The following is a 23,342-nucleotide window of genomic DNA, read 5'->3' on the forward strand; positions in this document are numbered from 1 at the left end:
TACTGGGCCTAGTGCCCAGACATTGGATAGATGGTTAACAACTAGTATGGTTAAATTTCATTAGTGTCTCTACCTTTCTAACAAAACTTAGCTAACATTTATGCTCATAATTAGAATTTAGGCCAAAATATAATAATTCAAGCTGCTTAGCAAGGTTAGTACAACATCCACTGTTTTTTTCCAGATTTATGCCAAAAGCTCTTTAATTCAAACTGCTTAGCAAAATTATCCTGATGTCCACCATATTCTTTTTGTACACCACCCAAATGGTACACACTATAGGAGATTAAACAAAGCTATCAATCAATGATTTTCTCATCTCATCGACTATTGCACTCGGCTGTGATTCTCTCAATTTGAAAACACTTTCAATAACTGACAATTCAGTCGCTGTTGTGTCCAATCCGCAGAAAGCAGTCCAATCATTTACAATCATTCCAGCAGCCACAACTTCACTTCCACGATTGACAGTGCCAGCTACAAGTGGCACTTGGAGGAGTGTTGATAACTCATCTAGATCTTCAATGGATGTGTGTGGATGTACCTGTCCAGACAACAACAAACTTGAGCCGGTCTCAAATGTGCATTTCAGTCCTTCTCCAAGCTACTAAATATGAACACCAACACAACATATACATTATGACGAATTCAAAGTTTGAACAAATCCATTACTAAAAGTAAATTTCTCCATCTAGTCCAATTTAAGAATTGGATGCTGATTCTTACCAGCCTCCCTCCATTAGAAAGCACACTAAACGTGAACACCAAACAATCATGTATACAAAATAATGACTTCCAGTTTGAACAAATCCATAACTAAAAAGTAGTAATTTCTCTATCTGGGAAGCCAAATTTGAGTATTAGATATTGTCTAAGCAAGAAAAATATTGATTCTTACCAGCCCCCCTCGGTTAGAAAGCACACCATAACTGCCAACAAGAATATTTCCAGCAATAGTTTGCCTAAAAACCTCGATTCCTAGAACATCTGCTATCAGTTCTTCCGTCTCCTGGACAATAAAATGCTGAATCATGTTAAAAATCGACCAAAGGCATCACAAGGTAACACTACATTGAAATATGACCAGATAATATAAAACTTATTCAATATCACGTGACTATGAAACATTAATTATAGTATTAGTCGGTCATCCAGCCACTATAATGGAACAAAGAAGAATGGAACATGCTACATATGATAAGAGCATGGACGAAGCATGCTACCAATAGTTTATTCACACATACATAATAACCAGCTTTCTTAACTGCGTTGAGAAACAAACTAAATCTTTGAAAAGATCCAGAATTCATGCAAGCAAGGAAATTTATATAAACTTATAATCCAGTAAAGCAAATAACCTCCCAAATTTTCTGGCTCTGATATTAAACTTCACAATCTCTTATTCAACAATGAGATCTCTACCAGGATAACATAGGATACCTCAGGCAATGCCACCAAGAAGTTCCATTTTGTTTTACAATTTCTGTGTATTTTTTCATTATTTTTAAATTCTTATCCTAGGCATAGCGTATATGGGTATGCTCAACTACACCCTGAGACTGCGGATCCTGGCCCAGGTATGATCATACTGGGTACGCATCCCAGTTCAGATATGCCTTCGATACAGCCTAGAACTGTGGATCCTACACAGCATAGTAGCAAAATTGTGATGAACCCTTGCTGGTTCAACTCTTCAACCTGCTGTAATTTTTAGATCTTCTTTGTAATTTTTAATTATTAAGATGGTCTTTCAGAAATAGACAGAAGTTGAAGAAGAGGGTTTCTTTTATTTGTAACACATATTGAACAATACATGAATTTAATCAACTGAAACAATGAATTGGAGAATTTAGAAGCATACCCGTAGGTCCTTAGACAATTTATTGAAAAGAAAGAATAAATCAGCAACTTACAAAGTTCTGATTTTTATTCTGGAACAATTCAGATCTGCTCTTATTTAAATACTAGGACACCCAAACAGCGAAAGATGGTGCCAATAAATGAGCAAGCTATGTGTTTGGGAAAAGAAGCCTCCAAACCACAGAAGAATCAACAACAAAACAGTAAATAGGAAAACCCTACAACAAATCTGCCTTGTAAGAAGCCAAATCTGCCCCAATTCAAATTCAATTTGACTTCTGAATGAAGCCAACCAAGCTGCAACAATTCGATTGATCTTTCACAATCTCAAAGCTACTGAATTCTGAAGAATGCACGCTCTCCAAAACTGGTCCAAACCCTAGCTGCCATAGCCAAGTGCTCAGGAGAAAATGTCAAATGCTCAATAGCAAGAATCAGGTTTAATTTCCATCTTGGCTGCCTAAATACCCAAAAGATGCGATTTTTGGCAATTAGGGATTTAAAAATAATAACTTGCTTTTAGAGTTCCCAACTTAACCCTAAAAGCCATGCCTAGCTTAGGAGATAATAAATCTTCACTTAAATTAATTTAAGTGATGCACTTTATGATTTTATATTAATATTTCATTAAAATATTAATTCTCTGTGGAACCACTAAAAAATTCATCTCTCATTATTGCTCGGAAACTGAATCTGTCGGAAGCTAGGGTCACAGTTCGCCATGCCAATGAAAATAGGACCATGTCTATTTTTAGCAATTTTTCCCTAAAAATAGGAAATTTTCATATAGTGTCAGAAACTGATGAAACGAAGACCAGAACTGAACTCAACACTGAACTAGAACAAATAGACAGACCACTCCTCAAGATACTGCATTACTGACCCCTTTATCCATACTCTGTTAGCCTACTAGGATGGGGACATTACAAAAATCAAGATTTAAATAGGGGAAATTCGGGAATCCAAAATGCATAAGAAAGAAAAGAAAAAAACTACTCTTTTTTTAGCATTCAAAGGCAATTTAATTGCATAGCAATACAAAGAGTCAACAGAAATGAGAATTTACACAATAAATTTTGGAATGTAGTTTTTTTTTCATTAAATTTCAGATCACTGATTGTATTGCATAATGCATGGTACATTACTGCGTTTGCTTGAGATTGGTACATTGATGAAGGGCTCTGACAGCCCTATTGCAACAACTATGAAGAAGTGTTTACAGTTCATTGGGCTTTTATTTTCTCAGTTTACAGTTTTCTGATTGATGCACTGACATCTAAAATCATCACTTCACAGGACACTGAGTTCCTTCTGCAGGTTTCTCCTAGGGATGCTAGTGTTTGTTTTTTACCTCATTCCCAAGGTATGTAAGGAACTTCTAGCTGGAAGGCCCATCTGCTCCTACTGCAGTTTTATGCTAGTCCCTACATCCTAAGTCACCGCATTTGCCAAATTTCCAGCTTCAGGTTCGGAATTCGGCGAATCTATAAAAACTTAACGAAGTTCGGAAAAAATCAGCTAAAATTCATACAGAAGCCCACCGCAGCGTTTCCTGTTCCCTTGACCAACCGCGACTTTCTCCCTGACCGCTATTCCCGTGCCCTTGCCCAGCCACGTTTTTCCCCCCTCTCAGTGCACTACTGCCATCAGGTTTTTACTTTTTGTTTTTTGTAAAGACATTCGCAAGCATTCGACTATTGAATTTTCCAGCCTATTTGTGCAGTTGGAAAGCTCTCGTGTAAACTCCATTCGAACGTCAGAGGGCTGAATTTCCCAAAACACGGGGACAATTGGACCCCCGGTTTGAATAATGAGAAGGAGCTCATCCAAAGACCACTCAGATTGAGCATATTTGTGAGACAGAATTGCAATATGAACTGAAGAACTACGTATTGCTGATGTTATAGCTTAGAGTGTGTATTGTCTTGGATGTATAGAACATCAGTCCAAAAACACTTTGAATCTTCTATTCTCAAGATTATGATATGGGAAACTGGCAAGGGATTAATGAAATCCCCATTCTCGCTCCCCTATAAATTGCCCTTAATACCTATCTCGATGCCCTTTAAACCTATCTCGCATCCCCGTTCAGCTGTTAGCTGTGAGAAAGAGGACTGGGCATGCATTTATGTGCTTCTCGAAGAGCTCGTCTGCTTTTATTTTTGACCAAGATTAATGTTATTTTAATATAGTTTAGTTATTAATATTAAATAAAATAGATTTATTTATTGTTTTATAGTTTTAATTTATATTAATCTTTTATTAAAAAGTTAATATTTAATATATTTATTTATTATTATTTTAATTTATTTTTAATCTGTTTATAAAATGCTTTCAAATCTATTTTGCAATGTTAAACTATTTTGATAATTTATTAGATATATTATTTATATTTTTTTTTAAATTATATAAGGCGAATTTAATGTCGAATTTTTTTCCGAATTTTTTACCTTTGCCAAATTTCATCCGAATTTTATGCTTGCCAAACTCGAATTCAAATTCGAACACGGTGACTTAGCCTACATCCATGTGGCTGCATCACACTCTACTCCCCATTTTGCTTCATCAAAGTAACCACCTCATTGATTCTCGGACTTTGATCAAGGATCTTCATGATCTTTAATTTCCTATAGATGTTTTCATCTTTATCTTCGATGTGATTGGTCGATACTCCAGCATTCCTACTGCTGCTCAATTGACTGCATTCAGGTTGTCATGATGTCTTCATAGCAGATTCTTCCACTAAGGGCAGCAATTTAGCTGTTGTTTATGCCTGCTTATTTTTGTGATTTCTAATGGATCAAATTGTTCAGACTATTTGCTTAAAATATTTCTCATATTTCAAGCAGTTTAGAGATGATGCTGCAGGAATATGTAAAAGCACCTGATCCAATCTGCAAATATTTTTTAATGCTTAAGCCTCGCACTTTGAAAGCCTCAAAATTACTTGTAAATTTGTAACGTCTCAGAAACAGATATTAAAATTTTGGATTCCATCCACTCAAAGGACTCTTACTTTGTTTAAAAAGGTACTTTATGCACCAAGCGCTTTCAGAATCTCATCAATATCAGAATGTCTCTTTTCCCTCAAATCATCCCAAGCATCAACATAAGTCTTTTATTGTGAGAGTTGAAAAGACAGCTTGCTCAAGAAAGCAACAAACAAGGTTTTCCAACATTTGAAGCACACTTTCTTCCATCAACTCCTCACCAAAGTTTACCCTGCACATTTCCTGATTCCCTTATTTGCTCAAGTTGGCTTCAATCAGCATCTTGCTTTGCTTGCTAAGATAATCCTGACAGTTCAAGGTCTACTCCCTTCGTTTTCAATCTGGAAAGTTGTTATTTTACTTGGTTTTCAAGCTGTAAAATTGATAATTACTAATCCAATATCAAATGTTTAAAGATTAATCAAAACAATACATATATTATATATGTTCAATATACAGTAATACTGCTACTAAGGGCATGGTGCATTGGTTAATACTTGGTATTGCTGTTGTTGCCACCATGGTTCAAACTCCTGCTAGGCTGCTGAGCTTGCAGGTTTGAACCACCTTTGTTAATGCACGAGAGTGGTCCCCCTTCCGACCTCCACTAGTACAGGGTTGACCAAAATAATCTCAACTTCACCAACCAAATAAATTAAACAATCAACCAAAAAAAGGTGATACTCAATGGTCAGACATGCAACTGCACATGGACTTGGAAACTTAATATAAATTGTCATATTGCTGCTCAGTCGGAGCATCTACATCATCAATTAATCAAGTTCAAGGGCTCCTCATACTAGCTGCACTGCACATGCACAATGTAATAGTTTCATACCCATCATTGCTGATTAAGACTAGAGAAAGTTATGACAACAGAATCCAAGTTGAGACGCTCAGATGTCACATCCCAATGGCTAATTGGAATCCAATTGCTTGTGCAAAAGGGCAATATTTGAAATCTTGAACACAAATCTAAACTTGCAGTGTCATAATAGAATTATAGTGAAGAAGGAATTGAAGCAAGGAAATATTTTTTGCTTTTGTTTTTGTGTTGTTATAATGCAATTAGATATTTGCTTTAAAAACATTTTAGGTTTATTGAATTACAATTTTATTTTATTTTATGGTTTTCACTAAAATTATTCTTCTGTTTATCGTCAAGTGGGATTCTATGTCCCAATATTGTGGGTCATGTTCAGGTTTGTCTGATCCATACTCAGGCAGGAGCCACAATACATAATATAATCCTTACTCAAAATGATATTGGTTTTGTCAAAAATTATGAATTTATTATAATATTCAGATCAATAAGTCATAACATAATTCTGAAGAATCAATCATATCTTGGATTCTTTGGAAATGCTTTCAAATCTGCTGAGTCGGAGGTTTTTATCCCCAGCTCAGCAGTGACAATATAAAGGGTTTTCATCCTTAACTTGCCAAAAGCATTTTAGGGTTTTCATCCTTTGAACTCTTCGCTCACCTTAATAGGCTTTTGTCCTTAGAACTCTTACTTCAACTTGGAAGGTTTCCGTCCGAACTTGATGAGAGAGATGAGGGTTTTCTTCCTTAAATCCCTTAATGAATTTGAGGGGGGTTTCATCCTCCTTATATGCAACTCACTTCCTCAAATTCAACATTGATAGATTCGTAAATTTATTGCTGATTGCTTGATTGACGTTTACTGATTGATGGATTGCTTGATTTTCTTGATGGATTGATGATTGAATGCTTGAACTATGTCCTCCTGAAATTAAATGATCTCCCTTTTATACCTTATGTTTGAGGGAGTCACAACTCTTCACGACTATGGCCTTTAAAAGAGTTACAACCTTTCATAGCTAATTGCTGCCATTTGATAAAGTTACAATTTAATTTAAATTAAATGCTTTTTTTTTAAGGATTGCTGTGAATGATAAGTTCTTTCCTTTATAGAACACATCTAGTATTTCTTTGGCGCCACCTTCAATTAAACTGCCCAAGTTATAAATTAAAAGGCTGCAATCTTGCATTGCATTAAAGCTGTGATCGGTTATTTGGCGGGGACATAACACAATACTAGGTCATACCTAGGCACACCAAAAGAATGCATGCACAGAACCCACAAAGAAAATTTACATTAGCTTTGTTACAAAACATGTTAGCACAACAACGTGAGTCAACCTCAAACCTTGGGATTGACAAGTGCAGTTACAAGCAATGATGAAAAATTAAAATATTCATTGTGTGATTCCTCCTTAGTACTCCAAAGCAGTAGTACTTCATTTTTGGTTTTGTAATCAAAGTTTTTCTTATTAGTCTGACTATAATTAGTTTGGCCTGTAGGTACTAGTTGTTACTAAAAAACACACCTTTTTTGGGAATGACCAACTCCTCCCGAGCTGGAGAAAACTATTAGCCTCAAAAACACCTGTTAGAATAATATTTATTTACTCTGTTAATGGTCAATAATGTATTTAGTTAGGAGATATCTTAATTGCCTTTTGCAGTGTGTAGGTAGTTAGTTGGGTTAGTTGACATATTAAATATAAGAAAAGGGTTTTCACAGAAGGAGGGCATCGACTATGAGGAGACATTAGGCTTGTCCTCGCTCTCTCAGCTCAATTTGGATGGAAAGTCCATCAAATGGACGTCAAGAGTGCCTTTCTCAACGGTGATTTGCAGGAAGAAGTCTACATGACGCAGCCTCCAGGTTTCAAGGTTGCCGGTAAGGAACACCAGGTATGTAGACTAGTCAAAGAAAAATAAATTGAATGAATGATTCAATAATCGGATCATCTATTCAACAATATACAAGCGTATATATAGAGATTACAAGACGACGTTCTAAATTAAGAACAAGTCGTTTAAAGTGAACTACTAAAAAGCTAAACGCTAAATAAAGCTTAAAAGCTAATTAACTAAAAAGCTAAATAACCATTAAACTAACTGCAACAAAGCACGATTTTGAGGAAAAAACCGTCAAACCCTGAAATAGGAACCCTCGAAAAGAGAATTTACGATTTTTAGGAGAAAATCGAAAAACCAAGAAATCAGAGGTTACAAATCATCATTTTTTTGGAAAAAAAAGGGTAAAACCCAGATAATTAAAATCTTACGCGAATATCACGAATTACAAATGAGATAATTTTAAAGGGAAAATTATAAACCCCGTGAACAGTTTTTGAGGAAAAAATCGTGAAAACCCTTTAAACGATTTTTGTGGAAAAAATCAAACAAAACCCTAAAACTTTGCATGGCAAGGACCCAAAACACCACGTGGTAAGACACCAAACATCACGCGGTAAAACATCAGACATCATGCAGGAAAACACCAAACAACATCACGTGGAAAAATACCAAACATCACGTGGTAAAACAGCAAACCTCACACGGCAAAATAGCAGGCATCACATGGTAAAACAACACTCCCTGATTTTTGAGGAAAAATCAAGCAAAACCCTCCCATGATTTTTTTGTGGAGAAAAATGAGAAAACCCACTCAAGCTTTGCAAATGACAGATAATAATTTTTTAGGAAAAAATTCTAAACCCTACGAACAATTTTTGAGGAAAAAAAATGTGAAAACCCTGGGACCTGTAGGACGAGGTCTAGCCTAAATCAATCTGATCAAGGCAACGATATTCAAATGTCGTGAACATGCACTGTTTCCAGGTGTTGTGGCAGTTGTTGAACTTTTGACTGTGTTATGATGTTGGTCAAACATGCCATCATGAAAATGGAAGTTGAACGAGGTCAACCTAGTGAAAACATGAGACAGAAGAATCTGATTCAAAAATCAGAATAGAAGCAACTGCACAAAAAATCTGAAACCCTGGAGGTGAATTTTGGAACGAATTCCAAGGCGCAAATTTCAAGGTTTGGAAGAAACCCAAAAATTAAATTTTCTGCACACTTAAAACAGCATAAACGGTGCCCCAAAAACAGCAAAAATCCCAACGTCCACAAAAATAGCAAAAATTGCGAACTGTTTTTAAATTCCAAGGTAAATTTGCTGGCACAAAATTCGAAGTGCAGAAAAGGAGGCACCCAAAAAAATCTGAGACCAACCCAAAAAAATCTGAAACCAACCCAGAAAAGCTCTCGAAAAACCCACCAAGAATCTGGAAACATAATGCAGATCTAACGGCTCAAAAATTGAGGCACGGAAAATGATGCACCCAAAAAATCTGACAACCCAGTTGAGGTCTCGAAAAACCCACCAAGAATCTGCAAGAAAAATAAAATTTCAACTCGAACTGAAGGGTCAAAACCCTAGTCGAAAATTGCAAAAACCCTAGGAAAATTTTCAATCTGCAAAAAAAAACTCTAGGTTGCAAGCCCAAAAATCTCCAGAACTCTAAAAAAAACATGAACTGCTACCTAACATTAAAATTCACCCACAAACCAGAAACCCTCAAAAAGCCTTGTAAAAAAGCAAAATCATTTTTTTTATAAAAAAACAATAAAAAAAATCTAGAAAATATTCCAGAAAGAAGGGCATGAATTTTTATTAAAAAATTCGCCAAACTTTAAAGAATCCCATCGACCCACTCTAATACCATGAAAAATAAATTGAATAAATGATTCAATAATCGGATCATCTATTCAACAATATACAAGCGTATATATAAAGATTACAAGACGACGTTCTAAATTAAGAACAAGTCGTTTAAAGTGAACTACTAAAAAGTTAAACGCTAAAAAAAGCTTAAAAGCTAATTAACTAAAAAGAAAAAGCTAAATGCTAAATAAAGCTTAAAAGCTAATTAACTAAAAAGCTAAATGACCATTAAACAAGGAACTAAATATAGGTGACTAAAATATAATTAAATATTCTAATAGTTAGCTAGGTTAGTTGGCATATTAAATATCTATAGTATTTTATATGCCTATATATTGTAATTTGTTCTTAGTTAATATGAACAAGATATTTTACCAGTGAATCTGATTTTCACATGGTATTACAGCTAGGGCACGGAACCTGTTTTTCTCAAAAAATCTGCATGTTTTTTACGACCTAGAGTTTCTGCAACTTCGCCTAGGATTTAGACCCTTTGTTTCAAGGCGAAATTTTTTTTCAATTGCAGATTCTTGGTGGGGTTTTCAAAACTTCAACTAGGTCACCGTCAGATTTTTTTTCGCCTAAGGTTTTGACCCTCTGTTTCAAGGCAAAAAAAATTTCAATCGCACATTCTTGGTGGGTTTTTCAAGATCTCAACTGAGTCACCGTCAAATTTTTCTAGGTCAACAGATTTTTTTTCGCCTAGGGTTTTGACCCTCTGTTTCAAGGCGAGTTTTGACCCTCTATTTCAAGGCGAAGTTTTTTTCCGGTTGCAGAATCGTTGTGGGTTTTTTGAGAGTTCAACTGGGTTGTCCTCGAATTTTTCTAAGTGCATCATTTTCCATACCTCGTTTTTTGAGCCCAGGGATTTGACCCTTCATTTTCAGAAAAATTATTCTGATTGCAGATTCTTTCTAGGTCTTTCACAAGGATTTTTGGGTCTTCGTCGATTTTTTTGGGTCAGTCGAAAATTTTACCTCGAAAACTGTGCTAGGGTTTTGAGATATCTCCTTCGTTTCAAGTCAAAAAAAATTATTTGCAGAATCTTTATGGGTTTTTCGAGATCTGAACTAGGTTGTCATCAAATTTTTTCAAATCTTCCAAAAAATGTGCCTCGAAAATCGTGTCAAGGTTTCACCTTCTGCCTTTGAATCTGACATGAACAATTTGTTTCTAAAAACCCTCTGGTTTACGTGCATTCGTGCCTTCACCAGTTCAACCTTGGGGTACGTGATGGCATCGTTGACGAACATTATGCTCGAAAGCAACCAGAAGTTCAATGGCCGCAACTACAACACCTGGAAGCAGCGTATGTTGACAATTTTTGGGTGTCGATGTCTTGATGCAGTTGTTCTAGGCACGTCTCAACGTCCAGACACTCTCGGAAAAGATCATGACAAATGGTATGAGCGCAACCGGGAAGCCGTCATGCTCATCAAACTCTTTGTTACCGATGAGCAGCTACCTCAAGTACCGTCCGACAAAATTGCGAAGGAAATATGGGATCATTTGAAGAGTCTTCATGAAACCTCTGACAAGAGCAGAGCGTTCTTTCTTAAGAATATGCTATTCACAATCATAATGGATGAGAAAACATCTCTTCAAGAGCATCTAACAAAGATCAAGAATTTTCATGACCAGCTGGAAGCTATTGGTCGAAAAATGGAGGAAGAAGTATGGTTGTCATTACTTTGAAGAGTCTCCCACGCTCATATGAGCATTTCATAGAAACACTCAATATCACTTCCACTGACGTCGATATGAAGTTTTCTGATCTTTGTAACAAGCTTTTACAACAAGATTGGTGGCGACAACAGTTTGGAAGCAGTACCATTTCTCCCTCCACCGAGCAAGTGTTCTTTGCCAAATCTTCTACTAAGAGCATAGGGAAGGCTCAATCTTCTCAACCGAAAGGCTCTGGTTCTTCTCAAGACAGCAAGAAGAAGAACGTTCAATGCAATTATTGTCACAATTTTGGTCACATGAAGGCCGAGTGTCGAATTCGATTGGCTTCTGAACAAAAGAAGCAGGGAGGGTCTCAACAGAAAGCAAATGTCGCCGAACACTCTAAGCAGAAAGAATTTGCTTTCTATGCTTTTATGGCCAAGACAACAGTAGATCCAGTACACTCGTTTGCCTGGTATATTGATTTAGGAGCTTCGTGACATTTTACTCATCGTCGAGATTGGTTCACGAATTTGAACCATTTTCGGATTTAGTAATCTTCGGAGGAGAATAGTACACAATTGCTAGTAAGGGCACTATCTAGATTCACTCAAGAGGTAGAAATTTATTTTTTCTTGATGTCTACTATGTTCCAAGCATGGAACATAATCTCCTCTCCGTCAGTCAGATCATGAGGCATTATCAATTATATGTTGTCTTCAGTTCGTCCATTTGCAGCATCGTTGATAGGGAGACTCATACTACAATCGCTATGGGACTTGAAGATCATGGTTTGTATAGACTTGTTGATTTCGATGCTTCTCAAAAGCATGCTTTGGTTGCTAGCAGTACATCCATCATAACACTTTGGCATCAGCGTTATGGGCACTTAAACATGCACTATCTCTCTCAATTATATCAGGAGGGTTTGGTTGCTGGTCTACTTGAGATCCAACCTCAAAATCATGGAGTTTGTGCAGCTTGTCAAGCTGGGAAGCAGCATCAGACACCATTCTCTGCCTATCCTTCAATTGGTTCACGCTGATGTATGTGGGCCAATGAACACTCCATCTGTTACTGGTTGCGGGTACTTCTTGTTATTTGTTGACAATTTCAGTCGTAAAATGTAGGTGTATATTCTGAAAAAAAAATCAGATGTATTCAGTACATTTCAGCAATTTAAGGCCTTTGTTGAGAAAGAATCCGGTTCTCAGATTGTCACTCTAAAGTCAGATAATGGAGGGGAGTTTTGTTCCAATGACTTCTCTACATTTTGTGCTACACATGGCATTAAGCGCCAACTCACCACACCATACACCCCTCAGCAGAATGGTGTAGTTGAACGTAGAAATCACATCATTACTGAAATGGCTCGTTCTATGATAGAACATAGAAATGTTCCTAAGAAATACTAGGTTGTAAATTGTTGTCTATCTGCTAAATCGGTCACCTACACATGTCGTTAAGAAGATGACTCCTGAAGAAGCTTGATCAAGACGCAAGCCTAAAGTGGGCCATTTGAAAGTCTTCGGTTCTACAGCTCATGTATGGATTCCAAATGCTAAGCGTGCTAAGCTAGATTCAAAGAGCCCAACACTTATGTTTACTGGTTACAGCGACAACCACAAGGCATACAAGTTGATTGATGTAGAGACGGATTGTCTCATTTTCAGTCGTGATGTTGTGGTTGATGAGACTACTAGTCCATTTATGCCTTCTACTACTCCTAGTCCTGCAACTCAATCTGTGAAGACTCCTGATGTTGGTGTTCATCTTCCTCTTGGTTCCCATGATAGGAGGGCTTCAAAGCATTCTGACTCTGAAGATGAGGAATCTACCGATCCAGCACACCTGATTTTCCACAAGATTCGCATCCAGATGACTTTGTTCCAAAAACTCCAAGGGATGTTGTTCCTCCAATGCCAAATGTTGGTACTTCTACCCTTTGGCCTAAATGGTGGGCCAAGACTACCGGAGATCTTCATAACGATGAACTTATTGAGGGCAGATCTGCTCCCAAAAAGAGAGAGCAACTAAATACAATCAACTTTGCACTTATGGTCAACATTCACAGCATCCATGAGCCCCACACATATTCTGAAGCTAAAGGCATTCCTGAGTGGGAAAAGGCTATAGAGACAGAATACCATAGTCTTTTGAAGAATAACACTTGGGTTCTTTCTGATTTGCCTCCTAAGAAGAAGCATATCAATTGTAAATGAGTTTACAAAGTAAAGTATCATGTAGATGGTACTTTTGAAAAATAAATTGAATGAATGATTCAATAATTGGATAATGTATTCAACAATATACGAGCGTATATATAGAGATTACAAGACGACGTTCTAAATTAAGAACAAGTCGTTTAAAGTGAACTACTAAAAAGTTAAACGCTAAATAAAGCTTAAAAGCTAATTAACTAAAAAGAAAAAGCTAAATGCTAAATAAAGCTTAAAAGCTAATTAACTAAAAAGCTAAATGACCATTAAACAAGGAACTAAATATAGGTGACTAAAATATAATTAAATATTCTAATACCCTCCCTTAATGGTCATTCTATCTACTAACTACCCCACAGAAGACACCACAGGTCTTTTGATCACAAATGAAAATAACACTCTACTGCAGTAGAGACCCTCCTTGGATCTGAAACCATGATTTTGAGGAAAATCGGAAAACCCTTTTGCAAAAGAGTATCAACTCCAAAACTGACTGCAAGATACCATAGTTGCAGATGTTCGCCCTGGCAGGTGTGACCCAAACTAACTGCAACAAAGCATGATTTTGAGGAAAAAACCATCAAACCCTAAAACAGGAACCCTCAAAAAGACAATTTACGATTTTGAGGAGAAAATCGAAAAACCAAGAAATCTGAGGTTACAAATCATCGTTTTTGTGGAAAAAAACGATAAAACCCAGATAACTAAAATCTTACGCGAATATCACGGATTATAGATGAGATAATTTTTAAGAGAAAATTGTAAACCTGCGAACAATTTTTGAGGAAAAAATCATGAAAACCCTCCCATGATTTTTTGTGGAAAAAATCAGAAAACCGATAGACAATTTTTCAAGAAAAAATCATAAAAACCCTGGGACCTGTAAGACGAGGTCTGGCCTAAATCAATCTGATCAAGGCAACGATATTCAGATATCGTGAACATGCACTATTTCCAAGTGTTGTGACAGTTGTTGAACTTCTCTTTGTGTTCCAACATGATGTTGGTCAAAGATGCCATCACAACACTAGAAGCAGCTGCACAAAAAATCTGAAACCCAAGAGGAGAATTCTGGCACGAATTCCAAAGCGCAAATTTCGAGGTTTAGAAGAAACCCAAAAATTAAAATTTTCTGCACACTTAAAACAACATAAATGGTGCCAAAAAAACAGGAAAAATCACAACGTCCACAAAAATAGCAGAAATTGTGAACTATTTTTAAATTCCAAGGCAAATTTGCTGGCACAAAAATCGAGGCACCCAGAAAAATCTGAGACCAACCAAAAAAAGCTCTCGAAAAACCCACCAAGAATCTGAAAACAAAATGCAAATCCGACGGCTCAAAAATTGAGGCACGGAAAATAATGCACCCAGAAAAATCTGACAACGACCCAGTTGAGCTCTCGAAAAACCCACCAAGAATCTGCAACCAAAATAAAATTTCGACTTGAACTAAAGGGTCAAAACCCTAGTCGAAAATTGCAGAAACCCTAGGAAAATTTTTAATCTTCAAAAAAAACCTCCAGGTTGCAGGCCCAAAAATTTCCAAAACCCTAAAAAAAACATGAACTGCTGCCCAACACAGAGATTCGCCCACGAAGCAGAAACCCTCGAACCCCTCAAAAAACCATCAAAAAAGCAAAATCGTTTTTTATAAAAAAAACAATTAAAAAAAATCTGGAAAATATGCCAGAAAGAAGGCCATGAATTTTTATTAAAAAATTCGCCAAACTTTAAAGAATCCCATCGACCCGCTCTAATACCATGAAAAATAAATTGAATGAACGATTCAATAATCGGATAATGTATTCAACAATATACGAGCGTACATATAGAGATTACAAGACGACGTTCTAAATTAAGAACAAGTCGTTTAAAGTGAACTACTAAAAAGCTAAACGCTAAATAAAGTTTAAAAGCTAATTAACTAAAAAGAAAAAGCTAAATGCTAAATAAAGCTTAAAAGCTAATTAACTAAAAAGCTAAATGACCATTAAACAAGGAACTAAATATAGGTGACTAAAATATAATTAAATATTCTAATAACTTTGGGTAAGTACAAGGCCAAATTGGTTGCTCAAGGTTTTACACTGCGGGTGGGCATCGACTACTAGGAGACTTTTGCTCCTACTACCAAGATGAATACAATTCGTCTTCTTCTCGCCATTGCAACTCAGTTTGGATGGAAACTTCATCAGATGGATGTTAAGAGTGCATTCCTCAATGGTGATTTGCAAAAAGAAGTTTATATGACTCAACCTCCTAGCTTCAAGGTTCCTGGTAAGGAACATCAGGTTTGCAGATTGGTAAAAGCCCTCTATGGCCTGAAGCAAGCCCCTCGGGCTTGGTACTTCAAGATTGATCAGTATTTGGTTGAGCATGGTTTTCAACGCAATCCCTCTGACACTAATTTGTACGTCAAACTTTACAGTGGTGAGATCCTTTTTCTTGTTGTCTACGTGTAAGACTTGATCATTACTGGAAATTCAGCACATTTGATTGCTGCAATCAAACAAGACTTGTGCCAAGCTTTTGACATGACAGATTTGGGGCTTCTCCATTATTGCTTAGGTGTCGAAATGTGGCAGACTGATGACAGTATCTTTATTTCACAGTCCAAGTATGACTGCAGTTTGCTAGATAAGTTTCGAATGCAGGATTGTAAACCTACTTCACACCTATGGAGAAAGGGCTGAAGTTATCAGCCAAGTATGATTTACCTGCAGTAGATGAAACAAAATTCAGGCAACTAGTAGGCAGCCTCATCTATCTCACTGCCACTAGACCTAACATCAATTTCACTGTCAGCTACATCTCTCGCTTCACGACAGCTACAAAAGTTGATCATTGGATTGCAGCGAAGCAAGTGTTACGATATGTGAAAGGCACTTCAGACTATGGCATTATGTATACATAGCTACAAAAGTTGATCATTGGATTGCAGCGAAGCGAGTGTTACGATATGTGAAAGGCACTTCAGACTATGGCATTATGTATACCAGGTGCAACGATCCAAAGCTGATTGGTTATACTGACTCAGATTGGGCAGGATTGGTGGATGACGGAAAATCCACTTCTCATTACATATTCAGTTTGGGTCCTAGTGCCGTCACTTTGAGCAGCAAGAAGCAATAGGCCGTGGCTCTTTCCTCGACCGAAGCCGAATACCAAGGAACAGTCAAGGCCACATGTGAGGCAGTTTGGCTCCAAAGGATGCTCTCTACATGCAGATGCCACATACAAGTCCTCCCTTGTATACTGGTAATCAAGGGGTGCTCAAACTGGCCAAAAATCCAGCCTTCCATGAACGTACCAAGCATGTCGAACTTCATTGTCACTACATCCACAAGCTGATAGAAGAGGGATCAGTTCAGTTGCAACATTTTTCAACAACGGATCAGACTATGGATGTTCTCACCAAGTCTTTGAGCCCGAATAAATTTGTAAAATTCAGGGGGCAACTTGGTGTTTTTGAAAGATTGACCATTAAAAGAGGGTGTTAGAATAATATTTATTTACTCTGTTAATGGTCAATAACGTATTTAGTTAGGTGATATCTTAATTGCCTTTTGCAGTGTGTAGGTAGTTAGCTAGGTTAGTTGGCATATTAAATATCTACAATATTTTATATGCCTATATATTGTAATTTGTTCTCAGTTAATATGAACAAGATATTTTACCAGTGAATCTGATTTTCACAACACCAGGTAAGCAAAGAGTCAGCCTAACTCTTTTCTCCATTTCGAGGAAACTGGAATCCTTTCCCCATTCCTCCCCAATCACCAATAACCAAAACAATATTGCTGCCTTGAGACCCCATGACAACATCCCCATTTAACCCTAAGAAGGAAGAGAAAAAAGTGACTTCATGGTTGTCATGATCACAGAAACCCTAACTTACAAAAGCATATTCAAGAAACACCATTCATGATCACACAGTAAGAGCAACTGTGGTGCCAAAAAAGAAAAAGAGATTGGCCTTAACACTTTTTGCTTCAAAAGAAATTTTTTGTTCAATAACATTTTTATTCTGAAATTCAAGTTGTTTTATTTTCCATTTTACTTCACCATTTCCATAATAAAACTTGCTTAGCCACATCAATATCCTATTAAAAGTGGGTCTTTTCTAAATAGAATGGTGAAGAAAAAAGAGCATACCCTGTCCAAGTCAGTATGAATTAGTCCTACATGATCATTGCAGACAACACAATTGCCAAGAGCAGACAATCTTTCATCAACTCTTTGCACCACAACTTGATCAGGCAAGCTATTCCTCAAGTGCTGAAGCTCTGGTAACATTTGAAAAAATAGTTGTTATAAGACTTAGAGTTTACAAGTTACAATAAGACATGAATCTCAGGAATGACAACATCGAATTAAACACCACAAAGTTGCACCTACACAACAACATCTGAAAACAAAACTCAAAAGAATTCTGATTACAAAATGGCTCGAATTCCCAAATTAAAATACAATGAATAAAATGACTCAATATTTTGAGGGTCGGTAAACAGATAACGAACTAATTATACATATGATTCAATGGAATTAAAATTCAAAATAAGACAAAAACCTACAATAAGCTATAATCTATAGAAATACCTTAAAAACTATTCACTGAGTATTTAAGATGTAATTGCATTCCAAATTCTCAGTAGTCAAAAATGCTTTGCTAAATGTCATATATTGTGATGAATTTACTTAAAGGCAGAAGCTGGTATTTTCCTACCTTTTGAACTGGATAGTGAAAGGTGTTGTGAAACCAAATACAGAGAAAAGTTGTCACACCTAGCATTTTGGTTCACACTGAAACATATTGGTTCACCAAAAAATGAGAAAAAAGTGTTTAAGGCTATTCTCTCTTGCTTTTTGGCACCACCATTGTTCCTACCCCATATGACCATGAATGATGTTTCTTCCGTTTGCTTTTGAAGTTGAAACTATTGTCAGAAACTAATTAAATAGACCTTTAACTCTATCAACACATCCTCACTATTTTGAACTAAAAAATTAATAATTTTATCTATGCACATAACGAGCCTTTATGCATTAGTTGAGATCTCCTTTAACTCATGCTCCTCTTCAGTATCCAAATGAAAAAAATGTTTACAACTCTGTATATTACATTGTCATGCTATCTGATCTGTGGTAAATGGAAGCATCCCTGGATCTCATGACAAATCATATGCCAACTCTGGAAATTTTGGCTTTTACTCCCTTAAAAAGATAAAAACTGCAAATCCTCTTTCCAGAGTCATGTTATGGTCAATCTCAACTAACAACTGAGAAGACTACAGCCTGAGTTGTTCAAGAGGAAAGCTAAGGCCATTTGACAAAAGGTGCCATAGCTAATCAGGAAGAATAATCATCCTCAAAAAATCTAAAGAAATGATCAAGGAGAATTTCAATTTACTACTTCGAACAAGGGAAATGAGTTGAGGAGTTTTCTTGGGGATGAGCCATGTAACCTAGACAAAGCCTCTGAGTTTGTAAACATTATAATTTTTATCAGTTTAAAGGAGAGAAGCATCCAGCAAGATCAAACATTTTGGGAGGCAGTCCAACAAAAAACACTCTTTTTTTGAAGGGAGGCAAGGCAGTCCAACAAAAACACTCGCAATGTTTTTTTTAAAGGGAGGCCTAACACACATTGAAATAATATTAAATGCAGAATAAACCAAACCAATCTGAAAAACATGCTTACACCTAAATAGCATTACGTTATTACCAATACTTTTATGTTTACTAACATTACAAATTTAGAATTGATTATAGTATTTGTCATTGGTCATCCATGGGCTGGAATAAATGTTAATAGCTTGTATAATTTACAATGTTAGATAGGTTTGTTATAATTTTGAATTTTAAACATGTCTCCTTTGGATATGTGAGTTAATGACATGTGATATTTCAAATACATACTAAAATGAAAGGTGAAATTTTTTTATGCTCTGCCTGTTGTCCACCATACTAATTCCATTCTGTATACTATAGATATTTCATTATATATCTGCTATTGTGTGTATTCTATTGTAAATACTATTGAAGCAAAAATACCAAGATATTCACCCAACAAAAATAAGTCTTGTTCATACTGGGCTTACCTTGGTCAGTTGTCGTATTTGGTAATAGCAGACCATTTTTATTCCCTGTGAACAGAAAAATAAAGGCTCAGAAAAGACCGAAAACCTGGAACAGATCCAAAATACACATTTCCTAATACATAATACACATTACCAACACAGAGTCGTCCAATTATTCTGGTTCCAGCTATTGATGTCTTCACAACAGGAATGACCTCAGCTAGCTCAGATTCGAATGTGCTGAAAAAAGAGAGGACAAAGGATGAATAAAAACATCCCAAAAAACTTATCCATATTTGTTTTAATTTATTGTGTCAAAATACCACATTGCAAAAAGATGGTTATTATATTGAAACCTAAAAAACAACTTTCATTGCCATCTTTTAAAGTTTTAAGTATTTGTGTGAGCTTTCTATAATGTAACCTGTAAAAGTTCTCTGATCCACCAATGGCCACCAGACAGTATGCATTTGTAAGCTTTGAAAAGACACCAACTTCAGAAGAATTTTCAAATTGAGCCCCTGCATTGAACCAAATCCAAAATCACAGTATTCAGAAAGAAGAATTTATAAGGACCCTCATATATGCAATACACTCATTCACCCTGATCTAATATTTCATTCACACTTCGTATATAAATGTATACAAAGATATTTTTGCATGTCGATAGATATAAATTTATAATTATATAGATGATCATTTCATTCAACCTATACTGTTAGTGTTGTCTCTTGAAAGAGCATATAGCTCCAAGTCCTAATAGAGTATTGGCACAGTGCAAGTTTGCAATGTTTGGTCTGGTGTAGACCATAGCTTACAGTAATTGAAACACAGTATGATTGATGTACAGATCATGCCCTGAGCATTGCCACCTCAAAAATAAATCTGCCATAGTAGACATCTGCCTACAACAAAATCTAGTTGCTCTTGGGATAATAGAACAGTTGCTCGGCCATTGCTGGTTGGAGTTACAAAACAGAAAGCAAGGACTGAAGTTTCCTATGAATCTCAAATGTGCAAGATGAATCAATCCTATCAAATGTGACACCCATGCAAAATCAAATAACTACTGCAGTTGTTTTGAACCCCCAAAATCATTTTGACAAACTACATAAGAACAGCATTTATAATATTCTAGTCAGTGCTAGTGAAAACCCAAGTTTTCATTACATCAGTTATTCAACAAGTGTTTATAGACACCATCAGAGAGCAACCAACATCAAATATGATCTCATAAATCTCCGGGGGCTTGTGGAGAAACAATATCAGGTGTTCCTTTAAAGGGTCTGGGCCAGGTTCAAATCCACTAGACAACTATCATGCAGCCCACTGCTCTTGGCCATGGTTTTGAGACTCTACAACTCTTGAGAAAAGTTCCTGAGCCCCAACCTGGTGACTGGCTGAATTAATTCATGAGACTCTTGCATCCATAACTGATAATTCAAAATTAAGGAAAAAAATATGCAAAACCGGCAAACTACTACTATGTCCCTTAATTTAACATCTAAATTTCTGTTTTACGGCACCCACAAAAGAAAAGAAAAAGAAAAATTGCAGCAAAGCAGGCTCAACTTAGGTGATTTCGGTTAATTTTTTAAAATAAAGGAAAAAATCCTTAATGCTGGCAAATTACTACTCTGCAACACAATTTAACATATAAATTTCCGTTCAACAGCATCGACACAAGAAAGAGCAATATTTGCAGCAAAAAGAGCTCATTTTAGGCGCTTTTACTCAATTTTGAGGGGGATTAGATTGAATTTTTACCAATTTAATTTGAGGTAATTACCCTTGACTTTATTTTTCGCGCACGGATAAGTTTTTTCACTCCAGGTCCGACAATAAAGCAGTTCATAACTCTAAGGAAAATATAGTGAGGTTGTGGTACAATGATTTATAGGATTCTTTGGACTTACAGGTCTTATCAATATGGCCCAAGCTTTTACACTCAGGCTCAGCCTATTAAAGTTAGGCCACAACCTAACCCATAATTTGCGAAAATTATTATAGAAAATTAGACAGTCTGGTAATTATGAGCAGTTGCATTGACTTGCAAGATTAACATGAACATAAAAGCGGATGTTAAAAGCTACTGAACATTTCATTTCAACACACTTGTCACAGGGGATAAAATAACTTACTTGTCGCCATAATGCAATGCCAAAAGAAGTCCCCTCTACTTACTGCAGAACAAACGCCCTCGAACTTTACACAAACCCTAAATCCAGAAATAAACTAATTAAATTACTACCATTTTTTCTCCCTTGCAAATTAAATCCAAACAGCACGACTCAAAATTGCTAACACAAATACCATAAAACACAGGCTAAAGAGTCAACAGCCAAAATCTTCTAGAATTCTAGAAACCCTAATCAATTATAAAAACAAAACCTAGAGATAATATTTTGTAAGTGCACGAACCCGCTTCTCTCTGAACAAAGCGGAGCCGAGCAAATGAAGTGAGTGTAGAGCTTAGAGAGGAGAAATGCAAAAATCTACCTGGAATGAAATAGTCAACGATGCTGCTTATCGTTAAAATAGTAAGCTAGGTTTACATTTACTGAATGACAAGAGGCAAAACGGCGACAAATTTATCAAATTACAGAACCCAAAAGTGGTGTTTTTGGGTATGTATTTTACTGGTGCGCCTGGATGTATGAGATGAGATAAGTATGAAACTATGAATTTTTTCTTTATTTGAGAAAATAAGTAGGGTAGAGAAGTTAGCGATTGAGTTTAATTATGCAGGACTTAAACTTCTTAACCGTATGTGGTATGGCGTCATAGGTATTTATTTATTTATAATTAAGATTTTCATGTGTACGACTACCCCTCTACGAACTTGTTTCTCCTAACTTTACGATGTACACATTTTTAGCTTGTCGAGCAAGTCACCAAGAGGGTTTTCGGAAAGAGTGCCCTTTCATTATCAAAAGGAATTACAATAATAAATAAAATAAAACTAGCAATGGCATCTTGGTGTGCAAAGGGTACGTGGAATTGGAGTGAAAGGTCAATTAGAAAATATTTTGGTCTAGTTTTTGCATGCATTTTTGTAATGAGGTCAATTGGTAGGTCATTTAGCAAATGATGTTATTTGTGTAACATAGATCTCAATGGAGAAGTGATAGCCTCAAATCAACTATGCATTCACTTACATGGAATCAAACATTCAACTAGGATTAAAACTCTAAATCATGAAGATAATCAAGCTTCATTACGAATAGGCTTATACTATGTTTGCAATAGGGGGAGAGGGAGAGAGAGAGGGAGGGAGAGATAGTGATATAAAGAGAATGAAGAGGGGAGAACGAGAGAGATAGAGATGGATATGGATATAGAGTTAAGGGATAGAGATAGAGAGGAAGATGGAGATGTAGATGGGTTAGTGGGATATGGAGAGAAGGAGAGGGAGATATAAAGAGAGGGATGAGAGAAGGATTAAAAGAGATGGAGGAGATAAATATATAAAGGAGGAGCAGAGAGAGGGAGATAATGAGAGGGGGGAAAATAGAAAGAGAAAGATAGCATTATGAGTGATATAGAGAGAGGGGGAGATATAGGAGTAGAGAGAGATGGAGAGATAATGATATAGAGATAAATGAAAATATGTAAGAAGAAATATGGAGATATAGAGCTAGAGAATTATATATATATATATAGAGAGAGAGAGAGGGGGGGGGTGATATGGAGAGGGGTGGAGAGAAAGGGAGAGATAAGTAGAGGATGAAGAGAGGAAGAGAGATGGGTAGAGGAGGGAGAAAAGGAGAGGATGGGGGAGAGAGGGAGAGAGATAGGTAGAGAGAGGGAGAGATAGATTAATATGTATAATGGGAGAGATAACTCAATATATAAAGAGGGGGAGGGAGAGGAAGAGATGAAGGGATATAGATAGAGGGTGACATAGAGAGATAAAGAGAGATATGGAAAGGAGATGGAGAGATATAGAGGGGTAGGCAAAGAGATTGAGAGATGAGGA

At 36.4% G+C, this 23,342-nt stretch overlaps 1 protein-coding gene across 2 annotated transcripts; it reads right to left on the bottom strand.

Annotated features, from left to right (window-relative positions):
- Positions 1-107: 107 nt before the first annotated feature.
- LOC131027908 (eukaryotic translation initiation factor 6-2) lies at positions 108-22,296 on the bottom strand. 2 transcript variants are annotated; one of them, XM_057958010.2, is made up of 8 exons: positions 21,863-22,296; positions 21,505-21,581; positions 19,788-19,884; positions 19,518-19,603; positions 19,385-19,429; positions 17,439-17,569; positions 899-1,009; positions 108-544 (listed from the first exon to the last, which is right to left on the bottom strand). In XM_057958010.2, exons 2-8 carry the CDS (start codon positions 21,512-21,514, stop codon positions 287-289), a joined length of 738 nt encoding a protein of 245 aa, XP_057813993.1. In that variant the 5' UTR covers positions 21,515-21,581; positions 21,863-22,296; the 3' UTR covers positions 108-286. The 2 variants fall into 2 exon arrangements, with proteins under 2 accessions (XP_057813993.1, XP_057813992.1); XM_057958009.2 differs by having other exon boundaries at positions 21,785-22,115.
- Positions 22,297-23,342: the final 1,046 nt, after the last annotated feature.

This window comes from Cryptomeria japonica, chromosome 3 (genome assembly GCF_030272615.1).
Source record: "Cryptomeria japonica chromosome 3, Sugi_1.0, whole genome shotgun sequence".
NCBI lineage: Eukaryota > Viridiplantae > Streptophyta > Pinopsida > Cupressales > Cupressaceae > Cryptomeria > Cryptomeria japonica.